Consider the following 25,406-nt stretch of genomic DNA (forward strand, 5'->3'; position numbering starts at 1 on the left):
ATTTAAGCCCCGTGAACAGGACACCATGAAAAAAAATATTTATTTTATTTTATTTTATTGATAAACAGAGTGGGGGGGGGGGACACCGTAGTCTAGTGGTAAGAGCGTTGGATTCATATCCACGTGGTCCCGGGTTCGATTCCCGGTCGGTGCTTCCTCAATTTTCGGCGTCCACCCAGCGTCGTCCGGCAAACTGCGAAGTCACGTGAATAAAAGACGTAACGGCTACTAGGTCTAGAAAGCTCTTGATACGCCGACTAGCGTATCGGGAAGTTACGCCAAATGATTTAGTGGATAGAGAGAGAGAGACCTTGCTTCAGCGTAAAGCATGAAATCAATTGTAAGAAATAAATTATCCTGAAAATAATTGGGTATTAAATTTTTGAAAAAAGAAAAGAAAGCACTATATACAAAAATTGCACGTATTCTAAAAGTATATGGGATTTAGTGCTTGAACCCCCCGCCTCCTTGCGTTCATAAATCTATTGGAAAAGTAAATAATAGGTTAATAAACTTGGTTTTACATTGAGTTTACACAAAATCCGGAATATCTGTCGTCTTACATGATTTAAAAAAATAAAAAGAAAAGAAAAAAAGACGAGACAATTCAATGTGAAACCTCACACCTGCATGCGGGGCCGCAGTGGCTCAGTGGTAGAGCGTTCACCTCTGGTGCTTGGGGTCCCGGGTTCGATCCCAGCCCCCTCCAACTGAATTTTGTGGTGGACACACCGTGTGCGTGGGTTTCCTCGGGGTTCTCCCACTTTCTTCATTCCATCATTTGCATTCATTACTCATCATCACCGTCTCCTTTAGCCTAATCGGCATGACCGTGGGACGTAAAACGCAAAGATTTCCTTTCAATTTCACACCTGCATGCATGAAATGGAAAAAAAAAAAAAAATGGAGAGGCATGCGAGTCAAGTTCCCTTAGCATTTGCTGTTGAAGTGATAAGTGTTTATTCATGTTTCATCAAACCATACTGTTCTCTCAAGTTCAATATTTGCCATCTCCCTCAGAAAACGAAAGCGCGTAACAACTATAGCTTTCCTCTAATAAAATCTGTCTTCCCGAAATTTTGTTCTATTGAAACCCTATCTTTTTTAAGTACATTGTGCAGAGTTTTGTATCCTTTTGTCTCGTTTCCAAAGTGTGCAGCTATCTGACACAGGGTAGCTTTCGTTAAGTACACTATATTTGCAGGAGAAATAGAAATTTGTGAAACAAAAAGGTATTTTTTAAAAAACGCAAACGTACTGTGCAGTTCTTTTTTTAAAAATGGATACAAATGTTAAGGCCTTTGGAACAAAATCTACAAGAAAAATCATTATAATCAATTTACTTTGAAAAAATGGTCGAAAGAAACGTAATGAAACGTACATGCGTCCAGAGGTTTCATGATTCACTGTTAGTACTCGACGTTTGAAAAATGTGTCTTTTAAACATAATCTTCACTTACTTCAGATTCTTCCAATATAGAGAAACGGTTCTCATGATTTAAAAGTTACATCACTTATAAACAAATGGCACCAGGGTGTAAGAGGTTTACTATGAAATGCCAGACTAAATGTTGTGGTAATATCAATAAAATAGTTAATTTAAGATTGGGAATCCACGAAATGACGAAATACAATTTCGAGTTGTCCCATTTTATTAGAACAAAGATAAAATTAACAAAAGAAATATTTACATAAGTCGAAAACACTTTGAAAGAAACACCGATGAATCATTTTGTGTTTTCAATGCTTCATTTTGGATTCAGATAACGTCAGTAAATCGTGGCAATATATTGTTAAGTATTTAAAAAACAAAAACCATTTAACAAAATTGTAGTTTCTAATTTTGACCTTTCAGTATTCATACCCACAACCGCAGAATTATACGATGATAAATTTTCCTGAGAATTCTCTTATGTGGTAAAATAAAACTATAATCGTCACTACATCCTAAGAAGTTATCCGTTGGTAACGCAGATAACGTCTGAAATGTAAATGAAATTACAATTCCAGAAAACTTTGTGAGGGTGGTTAATAATTGGGAATAGCAGTTTGTAAGAGTAATATGGAACAGCATTCAGAATTGCACGGATCATGTACGAGATTTTTTAGAACCATCCAAAGTTTTTATTTAGTTTCATTTGAATTATGTCCGTGAAACTCTTATTCAGATTTTCTTGAATTGTATAGGGATTAGTTAGAAGGAGGCATGATAACTGTTTTTTTTTCTTTCTTTTGAATTCTTCCCATTGTTTTTTTTTTTTTTTTTTATTTATTTTATTTAATCCTATACTGGGTAAAAGGTATGAAATACGATATTTGTATGAAAACACTATACTGTCGTTTCTATTTTGTATCTTTTCAGACATTCCGCTTCCCCTCGAAAGCTTTACAGATATCATTGGTGTCTGACCCGTTGAATTGAGTCATAATATTCCCGTATTCTATCGTCTTTCCGTTCGTGAAATTCTAATTTCTCAAGAACGGCTTGATCGATTTAAACCGTAATTGGTACGAATGTAATCGATTGCCTACTCAGAGGAGCTAAACACTCGGTTTAAAGTAATATGTAAGAAATGGAGCAATTAACCTATTTTTCTCATAGATGCCTTAATGAAATTCGAGTAATAAAAGCCATGAAAACTCAAAAGTCCGGGTTTGATTCCTGACCCGGTTACACTTTTCTTTACTCTGAAAGCGATCAAGACCTAAAAGCCGAAAATGTCTAAAAAAAAAAAAATGACATGAAAATAAATTACTGTTGAATTGACAGTGATCAGAAGACGGTGCGTTCAGCTACCTGAAGGAGAAATGAACGAAAACTACGTCAAATGTAATGGTCACCAAGAGTCTCGCTAACCAAAGATCTGCCACTAAGTACCATGCCTAAAAGAAATTCTAAACAATGCAGCAGCATGTAGTAACGCGAGCCATCGTGCAATTAATTTCTACCTGTTATATTTTTTGATTGCTCTTATAGCTGAGCTGTTGGAATTTTCCCTTTGGTAAAAGACACAAAAGAATAAATAAAATAAAAATAAGAAAGCCCACTTCCAAAAATATACTTCAAAACTTGGAGTGAAGTGGTAACATTAATGTGATCATAATGAGTTTCTTCAATTGTGTTTCTCGGTACAGGCTTAGTTGCAGAATTGCCTTTAAATGTGTATTTATGAAGAGAAGATCTCCAGATTAGAATACCATTTAAAAAAAAAAAAAAAAATGTTTGGGAATCATGCATAACGAATTTGGGTCATGCTTGATCAAACTCACTGTAACAGTATTCACTTGTAATCTGGGACAAAAAGCAATACATGCCTCGCGTATTAGTCCAAACAAATATTAAATTGTCTTTCTTCATGTGTCAGTTAATTACAAATGGAAAATTCGCCATTTTAAGAAGAATTTCTCAACACTATATTTGGATAACTAAATATATATAAACGAGAAAGAGTTGAATTAAAGGGGAAACAGAATATTCTCTTATTATAATTACAAATGCATAAATTAGCTTTATAAAGATTTATCTCTATTTTCTCAACACTAGGTTCGGATAATTATACACACAAAAACAAAAAATAGTTACATTAAAAGAAGAGATCGAACTCACGAATTATTCTTGCGTAACTGGTCGAATATGTGACGTAGCCCTGTAGTATTATTATTACATGTTACAAAGGACCTTTAATCGTAAAATATATTGTAAGAAAGCAAATTGGCAACTGGAAATGAGATTTAAAAAAAAAAAAATCCAATATTACAGATTTTCCAAAAAGAACACACTTTTCATTTATTTTTTAAATCCAGTTTATCCATTTTAGATTTTCGCGTTATTTGAAAAATATTTTAACTGTCAGTTAAGGATGGTTTAAAGGGACAAGTTTTGCCGATAGATGTCACTACAGTCTTCATATATCTCTCATGTAGTTTTTACCTTTCAAGAAAATTCACGATTTCTCTTAGAAGTTTCAGCCTAGAGACTCCATATTTTTGGAGAAGGAACTTCATAACCTATTGAAGGCAGCAATCTGTGCCGATCTTTTATTTAGAATTGTCTTCATTGTTGAAATAGTTATATTGTTAAAGGTTTGGATATCCATTTTGACAATCAAGTTATTTCAAGAATGAAGTGAATTCTAAATTAAAAATCGACACGGATTCTTACCTTCGATATGTTACGAAGTTCCTTCTCTAAAAATACGAAGTCTTTAGGTTGAAATTTGTAACAGAAATCGTGAATTTTCCTGAAAGTTAAAAAAAAAAAATACATGAGAGATACGAAGACTGTAGTGACATCTATCGGCAAAACTTGTCCCTTTACACCAACCTTAAGTAACTCTTTCTTGAGTACTTTTCATCCAACTATCATGGGTGATACGTGATTCTCTTCAGAACAAAACAAGCTTTCAAATAATATTATGCACATATGTGTATGATGTACAAGAGAAAAGAAATCTAGGTTAAAATAGGGAAATGTTCGTCTAAAAAAATCTCTTTTCTGAAATTTGGTGCCCTCCTGGAGCAATCTTGACTACAGGTACCCTAATATAATCTGTTCTGAAAAATATTACTGTCTGATTGCAACATCCAGGATAATTACTAGATAAAAATATTTTGCAATCCTGTTTGACATGAAATTTCATATATAAATAGGGGAAAAAGTAGGATATTTAAATAAAAGTTTCCAAACACAGTACTATTTATTATCCGAGTATCATAGTTAATACGTCATTCTCTTCAGAATGAAACAAACTTTCAAATGCTACCACGTACGTCTGTTCATAATGTACGAAAAACGGAAATTTGAGATAAATAAGGAATTTTTCTCCCTTTTTTCTTTTAATTTGGCACCCCCTGGAGTAACTCTGGCTACAGATATCCGAATATAATCTACCTTGAAAAATGCTATGAAAAGGTATTTTTCAATACAAATGAGATAGTATCAGAGAACCCAGTAAGAAAACTCGTATCCTTCTAATATACCACGCATTACATTAAATTACATTACCCAATTACCATTTGCTAATAAAAATGCAACTTACATTAATAACAGGTAAAAGAGCATTTTTAATTTATTTTAAGGTAAGGAGGAGAGTAAGGGAGAAAAATGTTTATTTCTAAATACATGCACGTGAACTGTGGACCTAAAGTACCGATAAACAATACTGGTAAACTTTCTTCTTCTTCCGCTGTGGGGAAGCAAAGACATATTTCTACGTTACCACAAAACACGTGGCGTCATTTCAAGCCCAAACTTGAAGGGATCTAACCTTCCAACATCGTCGAACACAAAGAGCTGAAAACATATTTTGTTATAACATTATACCCTGTGGGCATTTAAAAAAAAATATATATATATATATCAGCGTCAGTGTCAAAAGGGTTAACAAAGCCGTTTTCTTTCAGTTCTGTCTCCTGACTTGAAGTCCTATCCTAGTATTTGTCTGGCACGTTTTGAAGGAAGCTAAAGATGTCTTTGGCCAGGCCGGTTGGCTCTTGAATTCTGAGTGTAATAGGGGATTTCATTCCTACTCTGTATTATATAGAATTACCCACCTCTTTGTTCTACAAAATTGTGTACTTCTCTCTTTCTAGAAATCGAAATAAGTTATAAGCGAGTACCAAGTGCAGGATGGTTCTGCACGAATTTCCTTTGTGCGTAAAGGAAATTCCGTAGTTTAATTCCAAATGTGTACAATAGAACATTAATGGTAAGTGGTATTTTAAGTAGGGATATTTTTTTAAAATGTATGTTCAAATTTAACAAAACGCAGATTTGCCCAATAAAACCCACTGGGCAGAAATTTTCACACCCTATTTTATAGACACATTATGGAACAACCAGGAGTGAGGGCATCTAAATCGTCTCAGCACTATAAGCCATTGAAGAAGTGAAACCAAGACCAACTTTTAACAAAATCTTATTTAAAGAAATATATTTGTCAGGATTTTGTAAAATTGAGTTGTTTGCAGAGCATCATAAAAAATGATACTAATCTAGCTTGAATTTTTTTAGCCTAATATTTTTTTTGTCTTTTAACTGAATCTCGTGTCGGCGAACTGAAGCAGAGTCTTCGGGGAGCCGTTTAAGAAATATTAACTGTTTGAGGAATTCTTGTATAATAAAATAGTCGGGAAATGTCACTTCAAATTAGATAAAAGTAAACACTAGACACACACATCATAGTTCGTCTTGAAACAGCCGGGGACCAAAGAAGCTCACTACCAAAACTACCAATGAGTCACAGAGCTTCCAAATAGCGTATTATGATAACAGGTTTCTGAAAAGTATTCATATTTTGTGCAAGAATTACAGCTAAATGTAAAATAAGACTTGTTTTATCCGCGTTATCATCATCATTTTTGTCTCATTTCTCTTTTTCCAGGATGGAGATTTGTATGCTGTACCGCGCTTGCGTTTGCAAGTTACCAGTCAATATATCCAGTTATGCTGCTTGTACCTGCCTGTATTTATATTGCCAGGAAATCGCATAGCAAAACTGAAGATGCTCAAAATACATGCGAAAGTCATCCAGTGGCAAGGACTGTCCTAATATTTGTTGGAATATTGTGGATATTATTGTATATTTCATCGGAAATTACAGGGAATTGGGACTTCCTTTCGTCCACGTATGGGTTTATGTAAGTATTTCCATGCTTTATTTTATCTGACATTTCTTTCTTTCTTTCTACTTTGATGTTGAAGATAAGAAGAGGCATAATATTTTTACGCAAAAGACAGACTAATTGTATTTAACCATCTTTTACACTTCTTGGTTTATGGAACAATTCTGATCGCATCTTAAGGCAAAACTAATTAAAACTTAAAAAAACAAAAATAAATAAATAAAAATACAGGAACAAGATTCATAAGGATGATGGAATTTGTCGAGAGCCTTACAGGTATAATTCAGTAGAACTTACAAAGCCTCCCAGCAGTTAGTACATATCACCATATCCCATGTAATAGTTGCATGGTGTAAATTTTCGTTGTCTTATAGTATTATAACACTGTCGCAATTTGAACTTCAATCATGAATTTTTACAAGACTGTACCGTATATTATGATACACGCTCTAGCCAAATCATTATAGTAACACGCTGCTTTGTGAACGAAGTCGATGGTCTGATATAATAGTCACAAGGTATAGCAGAATTTCTCGGTAACAGAGGTCTCACTTGATCAGTCATTGTGGTCCTGGCAGGATGGGAAAGGCCGGAGATATATCAGAGTTTGATAGACTCCAGATTGTGATGACCAAACGGCTGGGAACGATCATCTCTGAAACTGCGCGACTTGTTGGGTGTTCACGAGATGCCTTGGTTAGTGTCTTTCAAAGGTGGGAAAAGTAACGTGACACTAGCATTAGACGACAATACATTGGGCGGCCATACCTCATTAAAGATACTAGACGTCGTAGGCTGTCAAGGTTGGTAAAACTGGCTAGGGCGCAAACTGTGGCATAATTAATAGCATCACGAGTGTGTCTTGAGCACATAGTTCACCGTGCACTGTTAAATGTAGGCCTCCGCAGCCAACGTCTCACACATGTATACGACTGGAATGGGCACGTAACCATCGTCATTGGACCGCTGAGCAATGAGACGGCGTTGCATGGTCGTATGAATCACGATATTGCCTTTGTCACATCGATGGGCGGGCCAGAATCCATCGTCCTCCAGCTGCTAGACGAGTGCTAGGACGACGACAGGTCGATGTGGCTCCATTATGATTTGAGAAACCTTCACATGGTCATTCATGTTCTCAGTAGTGTGTGTGGAGGGCAGCTTGACGACTCCTTGCTATCGGCAGGTCATTGCTGATCATTTACATCCATTCATATCCACTATATTTCCAGATGGCAGTGACATATTTTAGCAGGACAGCGCTTCTTGTCACAAGGTTAACGTTGATCACAGTGGTGAGTGGCAGTGGTCCCTAAACTCACCTCATCTTAACCCATTTGAACACCTTTGGGATGTAATTGAACATCAGATCCGAGCTCATCGCCCCCTTCCTCCGGAATTTACAGGAATTAAGGAACTTCCTATGTGAAGATATTGTGCACCATGCCTCCAGCCTCCTACCAAGGCCTCATTGCTCCCATGCCAAACTGCATTGTTGATGTAATACGAATCAAAGATGGACATACTAGATATAAGGTAGGTGGTCATAATCTTTTGGCTAGTGAGTGTATATTGTTTAACAAGCAAATGCCCCCACATGTTATTGTGGGCAGTAATTTGCTTTTTCCTTCTGCACCTTTCATATATGTGAGTTCGGCGCCTCACAAACAATTATCTCGTGTGGACATATTAAGAAACCACCCCTACCTTTTTTTCTTCTTCTTCCATTCTGTGTCAAACATCTAAAAAGCTCTGAAACACGTGTTCAGTTGATTTAAATATGAAATCCAAAAGCCAAATTTTATGTTTCTAACGTTAAGGAATTCTGATTATTATGGCAATTATAATTCTACTCCTTTTTTCCTGCCCGTCCCATTTTTTTTTTTCTTCTAGGTCAAATAATAAAAAACGCTGACCCGCGTGTTATTATTTTAAATGAGAACTTCAAATATCAAATTTTAAATATGTAAGCTTAAAAAATTCCGAGATGTGGACTCTTCGCATAGTAATTGTAATCCTCACCTGCTTTCTTCCAATTCATTTTATCCCTTCTAGGTTAAATATTAATAATAATAATAATAATAATAATAATAATAATAATAATAATAATAATAATAATAATAATAATAATATAAAAAACCAGCAGCACGTCTCTTATTATTTTAAATGAGAAGTTCATATACCAAATTTAATCTCTTTTATCATTCAAGAATTCGGAGATATGGATGTTTTAATATAATAATTGCCATCCTCATTTCTCCTCTTCCCCGTCGAATTATCAGAAATCTTTCTTTAGTGGTACCTTGGGTCACAAATCCAACATGCTGCCCAAATATCAGGTTTCTAGCTTAAGCAGTTTGGTCTGGACGTTGATCAGTTAGTCAGGAGTTCTTTTGTATGTGTAGATTATTCGATTGAACTAAATTTATTGGTAGTTACATATATGTAAAGAACTAGAGGTATTATAATACCAAATTTGCTATTGGTAAGCCAATATAATACTAAAATAATTTATCTGTTGAAGCGTTGTATTGTAGTTCGCTATAATATTACGTTTCCTTTTTACCTTGCTGGAAAATATTAATACAAGTTTATTCAGAATAACATCTTGACTGTCTTTTATTTTACATCCTGTAGGTTGCTTCTATATTTGTAGAAACACAAAACCAAAACTTGCGTTTTGCATCTTAAACCACACTTGATAAACCAAAAGTACTGTAATACATCAGAAAACTATACAGAGCAGAACCATTAAAGTTTTCCGTAGTAGACCGCCATTTGCAAATCTATATTGCAAAACAGCAGCGGTAACAACTTGCAGAATGTAAAATAAAAAGCAGTCAAGAGTAATTCTGAATAATATAATCTACCTGAAGATGCTTCCATCAAGGTAAAAATGAAACGAAATATTATAATGGATTACATTTAATATTTACAATATAACGCTTCAACAGGTAAATTATTTTATTTTAGTAAGTGTTCTCGGCAATGTCTGTATTCGAAACGTCGTATGTTAATATCTTCATCTGGCTGATAGCCCGAGAAGTCTTACTAAAATCACGTCACCAGGAAAGATTTCTTTCTTTCTCCAAATTACTGTAATATTCTAATATCGAATAATACATTATTTTACGTATTTTCAATAGAGTTCTAACTTAATTTCACAATGTCTACTAATTTGGTAATGTTATACTGTATTTCCATTTTCTTTCTTCTAGATTGAGTGTTCCAGACTTACGACCAAATGTTGGATTATTTTGGTATTTTTTTACGGAGATGTTCGAGCATTTTCGAAATCTTTTTATATGTGCGTTCCAGATTAATGCATTTCTATATGTTATTCCTCTCACGATTCGACTGTATAATGAACCAATGCTTTTATCGTGCAGTTTGTGCGCGCTCATTGCTATTTTCAAGTCATATCCAAGTATTGGAGATATCGGCTTCTATCTAGTTTTGTTTCCATTATGGAAACATCTCTTTACGTGTAAGTATTTCATTTTTTTGTTTTCATATTTTTAATTTGTTGTTTGTAAAAGCAATTATATTTTGTGTATGATATACAGTTTAACTGCATTAACAGTTTTCCAATACAAATATTTTCAGTTCTTCGTCTCATGATTAAATGGTTAGCCTTTGTCATATATAGATATTTATTAATTTAATGGATGCACCTTGACGTGGAAACATGTCAGATGTCTGGGTTTGCAAAAGTCGTTCGACGACTGCATCGCCGAACTGTTGGTGGTTATATTTAGGGCAGTAGAACGCCGAACTGACCAGACGGTGGTAGTGTAAAATGGGCGACCTCTCTGATTTTGAAAGAGGGCAAATTGTTGGCACTTGATTATGGGAGTGACGCGTTGGTGTCGCGAGGGACAGTATCCTAAGTAATGAAAGCCTGCAAAACTCACTGCCTAACCACATCGGCGAAGAAGAACCGTGGTCGGAAGAAAACAATGACAGGTCCCGCGAAGCATTAAAGCGGATTCTCACTCAGGGCCGCGAACATACAACATGGACCGCTGATGACTGTAAACGTGTAATATGGTAGAATAAGTCATCGTTCACCTTAATTCAAACCACGGGCCATGTATATGTATGGCAGACACCCAGAGAGAAGTGGGTGATCTCCACCTAACTGTGAAGCATGACTGCAACTCTTTGATGCTGTGGCCGCATTATCCTGGTTTTTCAGTAAGTCGTGTGCTGGCGCTGTTTCGACAATGAAAGATGGTCCAGCGCCATATTAATCTGGTTAGCTCTACCATGTATGAAAGAACTGGGGGCAAAAAGTAAAATGTCAATAAAATGAACACTTATGAGGATGAAATCTGGGAAAAGAAAAAAATGCATGTAAGTGTAAATCAGATGATATTTCCGTTTTGTTTGAAACTTCTTTTCACAGCTAACGAGCTGATAACTTGGTCAGTAGAAACTTTTGTGTTGAAGAGCTGTTGATGCAGTTTCAACGTAGTAGAATAATCATTGAAGTATTAAAATTTGATTATCAGCCTTTAATAGACACTCACTACCGTCATGGTATTCTTCGTTGGTTGGAGCGTAGCACCCTTTTCAGCACTGATGCTGTATGAGACATGGGCCTATATTTTAAGGTGGAATCCGATCCACCACAATGCGTTCAAATTTCCAGTGCTGGGACCTATTTTAAATGAATGTATTTTAAATACCTTTTCAAAAACTATTTTGTATTTTATATTTGAAATAGGTTTTGTAGTGTATTTTGTTATTTTCCATAATATGCAAATTACAAAATAGGTCTGATCTTGGCAATAAAATGTTACGTAGTTTACGAACCTGCACACAGTATACTAGAAACTACCAGTTATAAACATTATGTGGCGGATGCATTGTAGATTGCCTGCTGTTGCGGAACTTGCAGTCGAAATCCCCGAAAGTTTGGTGAAAGTTGAAATTTTTGGTGTGTCTCCCCCAATACCTTGTCGTACAAGGTGGAGTTCTTATTTTGATAGCTTAATGAAGCTTCAAAACGTAAAAGTGAGTTAAATTATGCATGCATTGCACTGGGAATTCCCACTGTTAAACATAACAAGTTGGAATTTGTCGACGAATACCAGAGCCGTAGCTACGGGGAGGTGAGCGGGGCGGTCACCCCGAGGACTGATATCATGAGGGCGCCCAACGAACAAGAAGAAAGGAAAAGTATTGGAAGTGATTAAACATGTGTTGCTCCGAAAAAGTATTGTCGTCCTATTAGATCAATATTATTGTTGATTTGCAAAGAAATAGATGTTTAAAATTTTCTTGCTTGCTCCGCTCGCAACCCAAACATTTCAATAAGACTAATAACAAGCTTTTACCCTTACTTAGAGAATATTATTATATATGATTTGTTAATGACCATGTGGTATACAATACAAGATGCTGAGTAATAACTTATAGTGTACGCAGGAACGTTTTCAAAATCAGAAACGGTCAAACTCTAAAATAAATGTTCGGCGTCTTGATGATTATGAGTTTGCTTAGTTAATTGTGTTTTTTCTACCCATCGGATTAATCACGGTGAGAATGAAGGAATGGAAATAAGACGGGTAAAGAGATACACGCAAGCTGCTGTTTGCGCGGGAATATGAAAAATGAAGGTAAACAAGGGGAATAATAACATTTTCGAAGTTCAATCAGTTGTAGAATAGAGGCTTAAAGGGCCAGAACACACATATTATATATATATATCCCTTTCCGGATCCTGGCTTTTTGGGCTATTTTTTAGACTTTCAGTCAAGCAGCTACTGTATCGTCACTATTTATCCTAGGATCATGGTTCATACCTCATTCTCTTCAGAATACAGCTGGCTTTCAAATGGTACCACTTGCGTGCTCATACCATATACCAGAAGCGGGAAAAAAATGTCAAAGTGAAAATTTCGGAGGGAAAAATTTTTTCTCGAACTTTGCCCCCCCCCTGGACCCCCCCCCTGTGTGATCGTAGCCATCTAAAAAAAAATCTGATAAATAGTACTTGGTATACTGAATGTGTGTGCCAAATTTCAAGTTTCTATCTTGAATAGTAAGGGCGGGGGAATTTTTATCAAAAATTCCCACAATGCCCCAAAGTACCATAAAACACTATGATCTCAGGGAAAAAAATTCCTGAGACATCTCTAATTACCCTAGGACTATAATCCGCCAATCATTCTCTTCAGAATAGAACTGTCTTTCAGGCGGTACCATTCATATGTCTCCATCATGTATCTAAGGCGGGAAATTCCTGGAAAAAAGGGATTTTTGGGGCAAAATTTCCCTTTTTTCAACTTTTGCTCCTCAGGACCCCCCCTGTTTTTACGCAGAAATCGGAAAAAAATTTCTGGTAAATACTACTCGGTGGACTGAATGTTTGTGCAAAATTTCAATCTTCTACGTTCAAAAATAAGCCCGCCAAAAATATATATACCGACAATGCCCCATATTTCCCTATATAGAAGAATATTTTTCAAAAAATCCCTGAGACGTCCCTAATTACCCTAGAATAATAATTCGACCGTCATTCTCTTCAGAATGGAACGGCCTTTCAGACAGTAAGACTCACGTGGTCCTATCATGTATGTGAGGCGGGAAAATGACGAGAAACGGGATTTTGGGGGTAAAAAAATCCCTTTTTTTTACCCCTTTTCCCCTCTGGTTCCCCCCCTGTTTTAGCACTGACATCGGAACAAAAAATCTGGTAAATACTACTCGGTGGACTGAATGTTTGTGCAAAATTTCAATCTTCTACGTAGAAAAATAAGCCCGCCAAAAAATATTGAACATAGGCTTAGAAAATGAGAAAAGAAATTTTTGACTTATGACGTCATCACCTCCTATGTCTGGACGCAGGACGGTCTGAAACCATACGTAATGTCTTCTACAAGGCCTCTGGACTTGAAAAAAAAAAAAAAAAAAAGACGAAAAAGCTCAAATAGAAGAGAAATAACGCAATGTACCATGAAAAACGCGTATGGTACAAAACTGTACCATAGGATCCCCAAAGGGATATATATATATGGGGGGTTGGGTGGCTGTGTTAGTGTATTTTTAATGTGTTAATTAAATTAATAAGAAGTGACCTTAAATTCAGAACTTACTTTCATTCATTAAAAAATTAAGTAATTTCTGTAATTTCAAACATATGTAAGTAGCCAAACTATATTTTGAATTTTAAATACAAACATTAAACATATTCTTTACCTCTATTGATCAACATTGAGAAATTCACAAAGAGGAGGACTTCTGAATTTCCGTTACATTTCACAAAATATTTTTTTGCCGTAAAAGAATCGAAATTAAAATGTTACTTGTGTGGTCACATACAGAATAAAATTGCGAAAGTTTACAATTATTACTGAAAATTAATGCTGTCATCCATGTCGAACATTTTAAAAGCACATAATAAGTAATGTATTAACATTCCATTTCTTATCGATAGTATGAAACGTTGTATGAGTTGTAAATTTCCGTAACTGTTCCCCTAGTGGATTTGTATACAGCCAAAAGTAGTTTTGTTGAGTTCAACAAAAAGTCCAAAATAAGCTTCTTGTAAACAAGTCTTATTTGTAAAAGAATACATAATGATCACCTTTGGCTGTCGAAGCAGCTTGTTAAAAGTCCAGCGTAGTATAATAACAAAAGCTGGTTCTTATATGTAATAATAAAAAAAAAGGGAAAAGGTTGGTAATGTGAGTGTAGGGGGGACGCCGAATTCTACTTCGCCCCGGGAGCTAAAATCTCTAGCTACGGTTCTGACAAATACTTAAATTGAGTGGAGCGCATCGCACAAGGACTTGATCGACTCAAATCGTCTGACTTTCTTGTATCGCGAGCTCATCCCAGAACCTATTCGCATGAAGAAAGTTCTGGAAAAACTTGAACTACGTTCATTAAATATTGTAATCCGCTAGTAAAGGCATTGTTAAAGGGTATGCACAAAAGATTCCTTGAATAATTAAGCCTGGAGTCATCAATAAATGGTGTTATCCTTGCATCTGTCACTCGTTCTGTTTGTTTATTATTATTATTACTTAGATGGGTTCCCAAGGAAAATCGATCATCTGTGAAAGAGCATTTATGGAAAAGATTCGCCATGAACACTCAACTGACGAGACTGTACCACCAAATGAGAAAGCAGATGATCTTGATGAACAATATTATCTGTTCGAACTGGACACCAGCGATCACGAGGAGAATATCTGTGCGTCCTCCAATCCTCAGTTGTAATGTCTCCAGTACCTTGAGGACTCAGATACTTCACTGTGTGTACTGGAGAAGTACCCTTTTGTTCTTAAATTATTTTTAAAAAAATTCAATACATGTGTGCCAAGTTCAGCAGCTGTTGAATGACTTTTCACATTTGGGGACCCCATTATGAGACCCCGCAGAATGAGTGTGAGTGACAAAATATTCGAGAAACAATTGTTGCTGAAAGCGAATAAGCATTTCTTTATATGAAAGAATCGTGTTTTATGTAAGCCAAGTGGAAGTATTTGATGTTGGTTAGTGCAAAATGATTGCGTTTGATGTCTAAACTATTATATGAACCATAATCAATACAAACATTTTGCAGACTATGTATAAAGTTAGTGATATCTATTTTGTATTTTGCAAATGTATTTGAAATACGTATTTTTTATTTTAAACACACTTCTGATATCTATTTTGTATTTTGTATTTTGTATTTTAAATACGTTTTGTGATACTATTTTGTATTTTGCATTTCAAATAGATTTGTTTGCCTATTTTGCCCAGCACTGCAATTTCAAGGGTCTTCCACCAGGAATCGAACCTGAGCGCCCGTTCACTAAAGGCGTACGCTCTAGAATGCTAGATCAGCGGGGAGAGTTTTGACATTTCGTTATTTATTTTTTAATAATGGAAGAAGTTATTTGAATACATGTAAATCGCAGTGACATCAGTAGCTTAAAAGTACAATAATGAAAATTCGTCTTCCTTGTTGTAAGTCAGCAGTCTATTGATTGGTTTGACGTAGCGTTACATTCTTTCCAATCTAAGTCAAACTTTTTCTCGTGTAGTTTTTGTTCCTGCATTTTGTATTGTTTGGCCCGTATATTTTCTTCCTTTATCTCTTCCTCTGAGTCATGGGAGTGGCTGGCATGAAAACGTTGAGGGGAACGACTAGAACAAAGAATGCTTAGTTACCAACTAAATTTACGTAAAAATCGTGATGTAAAGCTACTTGAGCTAACGGGATTGGGTTTCTACCTCTACCAGTATAATTAATCATGATATAATTCATCCATTACTGAAAGGTCACTTGGTACATATTTAGACACATCTACTTTATATTTCTGTACTATCATTGTTTTCTTTCCATCATACCTTCTCTCACCTCACTCAGAGTGCAACTTTTTCTTCAATATTATCCTAACATCTTTTTAATTGTTTCACATTAAATTGTTTCACTCCTGTTATTCATAATGCCCCTTGCTGTTGCCATCAATAATGTCATATCTCATTTACCAACTCTTCGTGGCCTTTTTTATGTTAATGACCTTACCTCTATTGTCGTTCCCGTGACCTCCGTACATGTACCCGCCAGTTCCAACTTACTCTGAATCGTTTATACACCTGGACAACGCAGATTGGGTTTCGTTTTTCCGTTGAAAAAAAAATCAAGTGTGTTCATTTTTGTCGGTTACGTACCTGTATTTCCGATCCTGACCTTTATTTTCGTGGAACATGCCTTCCGTTTGCTAGTAGTGTTCGATTTCTTGGCGTACAATTTAACCATAAACTAACTTGGTATGAGGATGTGCGTGATCTGAAATATACTTGCTTGAGAGCGATCAACATTTTGCAAGTCTTTTCTCATCGTTCTTGGGGTGCTGATCGTACGGTAGAGAATGTGTCTTGTGTGGAGACTTTTTACCTATTCGTCATCTTCTTATTGATTGCCCCGCTCTGGCTTGGCATCGACAACGTTACAAGCTTCCAGAGATCTGTACTTGCTCCTTAGTGATGACACGCGTTTTCTTCGTGGACTGCTGTTGCTTTTCCAATAGCTTCAGATTTTGCATGCACTCTGATTTTAGCTCGTGTGTGGATGTTTTTTCATATATTTTAATTAACTTATTTCTAGTTTTATTACTGTTGATTTAGTTTTAATTTGTTTCTCTGTTAGGTTTCTGCATGGGTGCAAGCAGACCTCGATGTCGACGCACCCAGAAAATCTCTTACTCTACTCTGTTCATAATGCCTCTTATTGGTTTATCATTTTAATCAGCTGAAATTTTCCATTCTCCTCAACCTACAAATTTCGGAGAACTCAAAATGTCTATGTTTCTGCACCATAGAATAAAATACTCAACATTTAACTCTTTTTATAACTTTTCATTCAGTGACTCATGTAGCATCCTTCTTATCATTATTACCAGAATCATCTTAAAGACATTTCACCATTTCTCACTGTGTTGCTCTTTTATTTATCATATATTTATTTATTTATTTATTTATTTTTCATACTTTCTTTAAAAGCACTATCTAAGTATTGAAAACAAGCTATTTATCCTGCTTTCCTTGCTCAGATTTCAGTTGTCCCAGCCAATTTGCTGTAATCTTTTTCATATTTATTTTAACCTGAAATTGTTTTCACATTTTTTGTTGGTTACTCCTGATACCATGTTAATTTTCGATTCAAATTTCACAACAGCACATAGTAGGGCAAAAATGCAAGAAAGTGCTTAAAACTAAATAATCTTTGGAGAAATTGAGATAGAAACTTAAAAGTTGGCATACCCGCTGGTCTGATTCCAGAGTCAGTGGTGTAGTCGGTCAAATCAATTTGACCATATTAAACGGTTGAAAAAAAAAAAATAGAACAACGATGTGAAAATTAATAAAAATAGAGATGTATTTCACAATTAACATTTTCGATGTTGTTGTAACGCCTCCTATATATATTAAAATTGAAAATTGAATACCTAGCAACACTTTTTTTTAAAATATATATTAATGGGACTAAATATTAAGTAATATAATTATGTTAAAAAGAAAAAAAAATTACACTTCTCTTTAAAAAAAAATCATACCTACTCAGAAGATGCTTAACCACTTTTTCTACAACGATTAAATCAGAGACGCCCATGCTCTGAAAAATTTTTCTTTCTGCCTTTTCCTCAATAGCCAATAGAGTGACTTCTTCATGCCTCCTAATGTAGTCAATTATCCAATGAAAATGCATTAAAAAGATCGTAGTGGTTGAGAGTTAGTCTATTATACATGCTATATTGCTCATCACTTGTTGTGGTGAATAGAGTACTGCGATGATTTTATTTTACTAACTTATTTTTATCAGTATAATACATATGTTCATATGTTTAAGTATTAGTAATCACATTATATTTTTAGATATGCAGCAAGGATTCATTGTCGGATGTTTCTTCCTTATTACGTCAGTACTGGGCCCAATTTTATGGCATTTATGGATCTATTCGAGATCGGCGAACGCTAACTTCTATTTTGGTGTGACTTTGGCCTTTGGAACAGCTCAGGTATGGACAGTTGTAGTAGTAGTAAATTACCTAGAGATCAAAACAAGATTCAGTAATTAAAATGATAAAATCTATTCAAAACTAAATAAATTTCAATGTATTGAAATGTAAAGACTACAAAGCAAATACCGTTTATCTCTGAATTCAAGACGAAGGTTTTTGCTGCAATGTCCAGCTCGAAATACGGGATCGTCTTGCTTACGTGACATATGATGTGGAGTTTTCCTTGATTAAACAGAATCGTGAGCCTCCATTAACCTCAACTTTATCCTCTTCGTCATCTACGCTTTAACGTTAAACATTCGCAGATTCAGTGAATTCTTCCAATAAGGAAGACTAAAGGATGTCTAGTTAATTTGAGTAAATGTATTTTTGAAAATCTTTAAAATCTTTGAGTTTAACGTCCCACATTTATGCCCTTGAGGCTAAGAGGGACGATTAGTCTAGTTTTGTAGTAATATACCCAATATGTGCTATAGGTGCTTTTTTTTTTTTTTCGTTAAAAATATGAGCGAACGTCTTGTGTTCAGAAATATACGGTAATTTAATTCAATTTTTGAAGATTTTTAAGAAATAAATGTAGTATGGTAAGATTTTAAAAATATAAAAAAGAAACAGTCATGTTGATATTTTCTTGATTTTAAAACAAGGAAAATGGGTCTCTTCGTGAAACAGTTATTTTCTATATGATGATTAAATATATTTTGAATGTATGATTAACAAATTACGTTGTATAAAGATTTATTTATGAACTCTAAATAGAATAACAAAATCAAAATACGAGGGGTTAAGTCATACGTCATGCCAACATTTTGTCTTTTGCAGGGGGTATAACAGAGCAGATCTCAGATACATATTGGAAAGCATATGGCATGTAATGTTGAGTGAGGCATGTAATGTCCCAGCAGACGGTGTATGTGAGTAGAGCTGCATATCTGACCACGACCTGAACTTCAGTAGGTAAGCAACAGTGGTCCGGAATGGAGGTCAGGGAGAATGAACAACGTGGGTATGTGAAAGTAGCATTTCTCCGCGGCATGAATGCCACTCAGAGTTACAGGAACCACTAGGTACCGTCCCTATCGACCAGTGGCGATTTGGATAGCGGCTTTCAAAGGGATAGAATGCCTACTGCCGATCTATTACGCAGGAGTCATGTTTCCACGGACAAGGATGTACGGATGATGGTGCTGGAACAGTGCTTATGCAGCGATAGACACTGGAAAAGTACTTCCACGCCCATATTCTCCTGATCTTAGTTCATGCAGTTATAATCTGATCCCCAAAGTGAAACAGCCGTTGCGTGGGGAAAGTTTTGCTAACAAACCAGATATTGTGACGGTATTTCGACATGAGGTGGCTCATGGTAGCACTTCACATAAAGCAGATTGTATTCAACACTTCCCTTCTTGCTTACAACGGACGATCAATGAACTTAGAGACTACTTCGAAGGTTGCTAAACAGGTCCAGGTCCAGAGTAACTTGCAAGACCTGTACTGTGTACGATTGTAAAGTCTGTGTAAGTAGTTCGTTGCTCACCTGTGTTTTGTTTGTTCTCCAAGAAAGCCTCCTGCATCCAGTCTTCTAAAAAGGCTATTCGATGGTCCATGCCCTTTACAACGTGTATCTTCGATCTGTTCTGTTATGCCCATTTAAAAAAAAAATGGTTGCCATGACTTATGACTTAATCCTTGTATTAATTCATAAAACCCTCATATTAATACATAAAATGTTGCCATTCATAAAGGTAAATTATTCCATCCAATGACACAGAGTGTTTAATTAAGACTGACATTACAATCTTGCGTATAATAATAGTACCCGTCACCTCTCAGCGCAAAAATTAGCTATGTCTGTGCCTCAGTCAGTTGATTGATTGATTACTGTGAACTAAATGGCAACGTCAACAGTTGAGATCTTGCCTCAGAAACTTAGAGAAGTTGTGTAACCAGTTAAGCTGTAACAGTTAATGCAAATGCATGTGTATGTGTCCACCCTGTTTGTAAACTGCAAAGATCGATGATTATCGCGAGCATGTAATGGCATTAAATGTTGTATTTTTTTGAACAAGATTTCTTCGACAATCTACGAAAAACTCGGAAAAACTTTCGATAAGTTTGTGAAATTTTATCTAGCCTAGTCTCGATAGCACAAAATATTTCAAGATGTGCGTGAATGCCTGTAGGGAGGAGAAGGCACAGTAGTTACAACATTAAGGGGAGAAATAATCAATACTTCAGCTATCATTTATATTATGCACTGACCCATGCTTGTTTGTTCGACAACTTGCACAAATAATAACAATATCGGTGGGGAACATTCATACAATTTTACATGATCACTTGCACATGTCTAGAGGTGTGTTTTATGTATGTCATGGAATGAACGAATTCCTAAACACACAGAATTAAAGTTATGAATATATATATATATATATATATATATATATATACGAGGTTAAGTCAAAAATTATCTACACTTTTCATTCTACAGTTTATTTACATGAAGCTAGGGTTATACTATGCACATCATTTTTCTAAGTAATCTCTCCCCTTATCAATGCACTTGGCCCAACAGTCAACGAACTTACGTATTCCTTCCAAATAAAAGATTTTCGGTTGGTCGTGAAGCCACTTCTGTACCGCATTTTGCATGTCTAAATCTGAGGCAAATCGGCGTCCACGCAAAGTCTTTGAGTGGCCCAAACAAGTGAAAGTCAAATGGAGCTAGGTCTGGGCTGTATGGAGGGTGTTCCAATAACTCAAATTTCAGCTTGTTGATGGTTTCAGTAGTGTGATGAGCCGTGTGTGGCCGTGCATTGTCATGCAACAACAAAACTTTCTTCGACAACAAACCTCGGCGTTTGTTTCGAATTGCCGGCTTCAGGTTCTTTTCCAACATTTCACTATAACTCGCACTGTTGATCGTCTTTACCTTTTCCATGAACTCTGCCATTATGAGCCCCTGTGAGTCCCAAAACACAGTTAACATAACCTTTCCTGCGGATGGCTCAGTCTTGAATTTTTTCTTTGTCGGAGATCCAGGGTGTTTCCACTGCATACTGTGGCGCTTTGATTCTGGCTCATAGCGATGAACCCATGTTTCATCGCCGGCGACTATTCTGCTTAAAAATGCATCACCTTCGTTGTTGAAGCGAGTGAGTAAGCGTTGACAGACCCTAACACGAGTGAGCTTGTGTTTTGCAGTAAGCTTTCTTGGTACCCACCGTGCACAGACTTCATGAAAACCGAGCTCGTTATGGATGATTTGATGGGCAGAGCCATGACTGATGTTCCAAGCAGCTGCTACCTCATCGATAGTGATTCGCCTATTCGCCAGAACCATCTATCGAGCTTGCTGAATGTTGTCATCTGTGATGGCCGTCCTACTCCCTCTTCATGCGTTACACTTCTTCGACCACTTTTAAACTTCTCGAACCACAAAAACACAGTTTTACGTGATAGTGCACTTCTCCCATATTGTGATGATAATCTGCAATGAATGTCTGACCCTTTGACACACTCCGGCCAGAGGAATCGGATCACTACTCGTTGTTCCTCTTTGGTGCAAACTTCTAATGGAGCAATCATGATACATCTGCAACAGAAGGAAGAAAAATGGAAGAATTAAGATTACACTTTCACAGCATTACCACAACAGTATAACAGTAAAATATGCAAGAACAGAAGACAAAGTGCGCAATGTAAGAAAAGTTATGACAAAATTGTAGATAATTTTTGACTCGTCCTCATATATCTATCTATCTATATATATATATATCTATCTATCTATCTATATACATATATATATATATATATATATATATATATATATATATATATATATATATATATATATATATATATAATCTGTAGTAATAGATTGGTGACACCAAGAGTGTCAGTTTTTATTGAACACTTTTCGTATTAAGCACTTTGAGACTCCTATTTATTTAATACTATACAACTCATATCATATGAAATTACTTCCTGTTTAAATGTGCAACATTTGTTGTGAAGATAACAGTCTCCGTTCATGTACACACTGTTGCACTCTATACATATTGTTATCTATATATAATGTAATTAGCAGGGCCCGGATCTTGTTGACCTAAAAATTTTTAAAAAGTGACCTATAAAATGACACTAAAATTCCTGTAAAATGACCCTAAAAATCACAAAAATTGACCTTAAAACTTACATTTTCTCAAACTTTTATTTCGTTAAACATTGACAATTTTTAATGTCCATTAGATTTTTAATTAACATTTTTCACTCATATTCAAAAAGTTTTGTTTCAGTTAGTTACAGTCCATTGATCATTTATTTCTATTGATCAGTCCATTCATTGTACGGCAATGTAAGTATTGCAAGCGTCAATTCACTCCCAAGTTGAAACTAGGAAGCACTCTTAAACAATAAAACTTAGCAAGCTTAGACTACATGAAAATAATAGATAAAAGCTTGTTTAAAGCCCTTGTACGCCTTCTAATCCATTTTAGTTATTCACGTGATCACATTCTTTGTGGTCAATAACTCAAAACTATCTGTTTGGCCACCTACCAACCCCGACCTTTCGTTAACCAGTTACAGTTTAGTTTTCATTAGCTTGATAAGAATGCAGTTTTTCTACTCCAATAGTCAGGAAGTAAGAAAAGAGATTATTCAACTTCGTCTTTTCCACATCCGTAAACCGTGTTCATTTAAAGATTTCCTTATGTAGAAAATAAGAATAAAAAGACCATAAGTGACCTAAAAGTTACCTTAAAATATTAAAAAATGACCTGAAATTTCAAAACAGCAAAAAGTGACCAAAAGTTGACCCTAAAACAATATACTTTTAGAACCTTGAGTTGAAGGATAACGTTTTTATTTGAAGTTGCCTTGTCCTATGCGTAACAGAAAAAAGTTGACTTGTCAACAAGATCCGGGCCCTGGTAATTAGTTTAGTGTTCTGTTTACATATCTTTGGAACAGTTTAACTAGATACAGAAATCTAAAGAATTTCCAGTTAAAAAGAGACATACAATCATCGTACTCAGCGAACTGAATTGACTATTTAGCGTAGGACGGTGGATATAAATGCAAACTGAATAAAATTATATGTCTTCCGAAGATTAAGAACTGTATGATGACCACATAACTTACCTCAGTGTAAAGAAAACATATGTGTACTTTATATCACTTACATTGTGTTCGAAATCATTAATACATTTCGGAAGGAGTAACCACGGAAATGTCTTTTTCAATCTTCGTATTGTGTGACGTGTAGCTAATAAATTGCAGACTATAAGTATCAAAATTACCCCTTGAGGTTTAAATTATATACTTAACAAATTGAGATAATTGTACACAAAACAAAAAAATAAAGTATAAATTAAAGTAACTGTGCAAAAGACAAAGTCTGCCAACTGAGATAGGAGATGCTACCGAAACTTTCAGATTATTTCTCGTAAAAATTAGAAAACTTACCTCAGTTCCTAATTTCTACCGTCACCTTGAATTTGTATGCAACGATTCGTCGATTTTCGCATTGTTGGAAGCAATGCACGAAGTCTGCTGGTTGTAGGGTGTTCAAGAACTGTAGCGATTTATCTTAAATATATTCGATTGAATTAAACATCACCTTTTCAACTTCAATTTCCTGTTAGGGAAGAGGTAGTAATCGTGAGAAGCTGTCAGGCGAATAGACGAGACAGTCACACACACACACACAAAAAAAAAAAAAAAAAAAAAAAAAAAAAAGGTGTTGATCAAAACTTTTTTGCAATTCGTCTCATGTTCATTTCATCCGCTGGAATGCTTTGAGACATTAAGTAGGACAGTCCAACTCTATTACAAACATGGATTGTTTGCTTTTTTTTTTTTTTTTCCTCATGGACTACTTCAGGCAATATCCCGATCGTTTCAGAGTTGCGATGCTGACTGTCAATTTGAATGTTCGTTAACCTGCACAGACTTCCAACCATCTTCGAAACTTTTAAACCACATAAATATTCTTGCTTGACTTAAAGCTTGCTCACCATAATCCTCCTTTACCATTCGATGGGTATCAGCTGCAATTTTCTTTAGCTTGTAACAAAACTTAATAATTTAGAAATTCGTAGCCACAGCATAACGGTCTAAGGAAACCAGCAAAAACTAAGAAACTCATGCACTGTCAACAATGCCACTTGGGAGACTGCCAGTTCAAATATACAACAAAAAATCACTAGCGGCGAGAATTGTACAGCTTTAGACGAATATTAAAATTACCGGAAATTTTGGGTGCATCTCATATCTCAGCTAATGGACCGAAAAACCAATGAAGTAACACGAAACAATGGAAAATAACATTGAGGATACAAATAATTAAAAGTAGGAGTTAATTGGTTAGAATAACTGATGAAAAATCCATTCCACAATACTACTTTTTTCATCACAAATTTTCTCTTCCAGATCTTCCTTATAACCGATGTTCTGTTTGCCTACATTAAACGGGAATTTTTCCTTCAACATGGATTGAAGAAAGAAATTGATGGAAAACCAGCGAAACTTGCCCTTGAATAACTCAGAAACATAAAAAGTGTGATTTTCTTTGTAATCAGTGACTAGAAACACACTTTTCTGTAGTGAGAGCTTTACCTGATATTTATAACTTAGGTATTAATCATTCCTGTCTTATATAATTTTGTATACAGTTTTTTAAAATAATTTCATACCTGTTGTAAAACCCTAGTCACAGCAACGCTGAAGACATTTTTGAAATGAGAGAAAGGTTGTGTATGTCAGCGTGTCAATTTCTGAGAACATTATCATTGTAAATTGTGTTAATAAAAAACTACGACTTCTAAGAAGCCATAACTATCTCTTTTATTGATGTCAACGTTGTTTCCATTTTAAACCTCTTGGTGAGAAACAAGGAAGCACTTATTCAGACCGGTATTTGTACTCTTTGCTTTCTTGCTCAAAAGTGTACTCCTTTTGGTAAGTTTGTGTTGGGAACTAACTGGTAAATACTATTTGACACCTTGACTCATATAAAATGTAGCTTATCCTGACACATTTAAAAGGAAAACATCCCAAATTTTATTTTAACTCAATTATGTGTCGTCAGATCAATTAAAAATCAAAATACGTTAAAAAAAAAAAAACGGATTCTCGGAATATTGAGTGATTCTCTCTCTCTCAATATATATATATATATATATATATATATATATATATATATCACTGCATTTTAAACTAGTTTATGTTATTGATACGAAGTCCATTTGAGAG

At 35.3% G+C, this 25,406-nt stretch overlaps 1 protein-coding gene across 1 annotated transcript in view; it reads left to right on the top strand.

Moving 5' to 3' along the window:
* Positions 1 to 24,989, top strand: part of PIG-U (phosphatidylinositol glycan anchor biosynthesis class U) — a 32,656-nt gene extending 7,667 nt beyond the window's left edge. The window contains exons 4-7 of the mRNA XM_081761573.1: positions 6,384 to 6,639; positions 9,843 to 10,111; positions 18,004 to 18,146; positions 24,585 to 24,989. Of these exons, the coding sequence (XP_081617699.1) occupies positions 6,384 to 6,639; positions 9,843 to 10,111; positions 18,004 to 18,146; positions 24,585 to 24,695 (779 nt within the window). The 3' untranslated portion in view covers positions 24,696 to 24,989. The remainder of the gene's footprint in view (positions 1 to 6,383; positions 6,640 to 9,842; positions 10,112 to 18,003; positions 18,147 to 24,584) is intronic.
* Positions 24,990 to 25,406: the final 417 nt, after the last annotated feature.

Source organism: Thermobia domestica, chromosome 1 (genome assembly GCF_964235325.1).
Source record: "Thermobia domestica chromosome 1, izTheDome1.hap1.1, whole genome shotgun sequence".
Classification (NCBI taxonomy): domain Eukaryota; kingdom Metazoa; phylum Arthropoda; class Insecta; order Zygentoma; family Lepismatidae; genus Thermobia; species Thermobia domestica.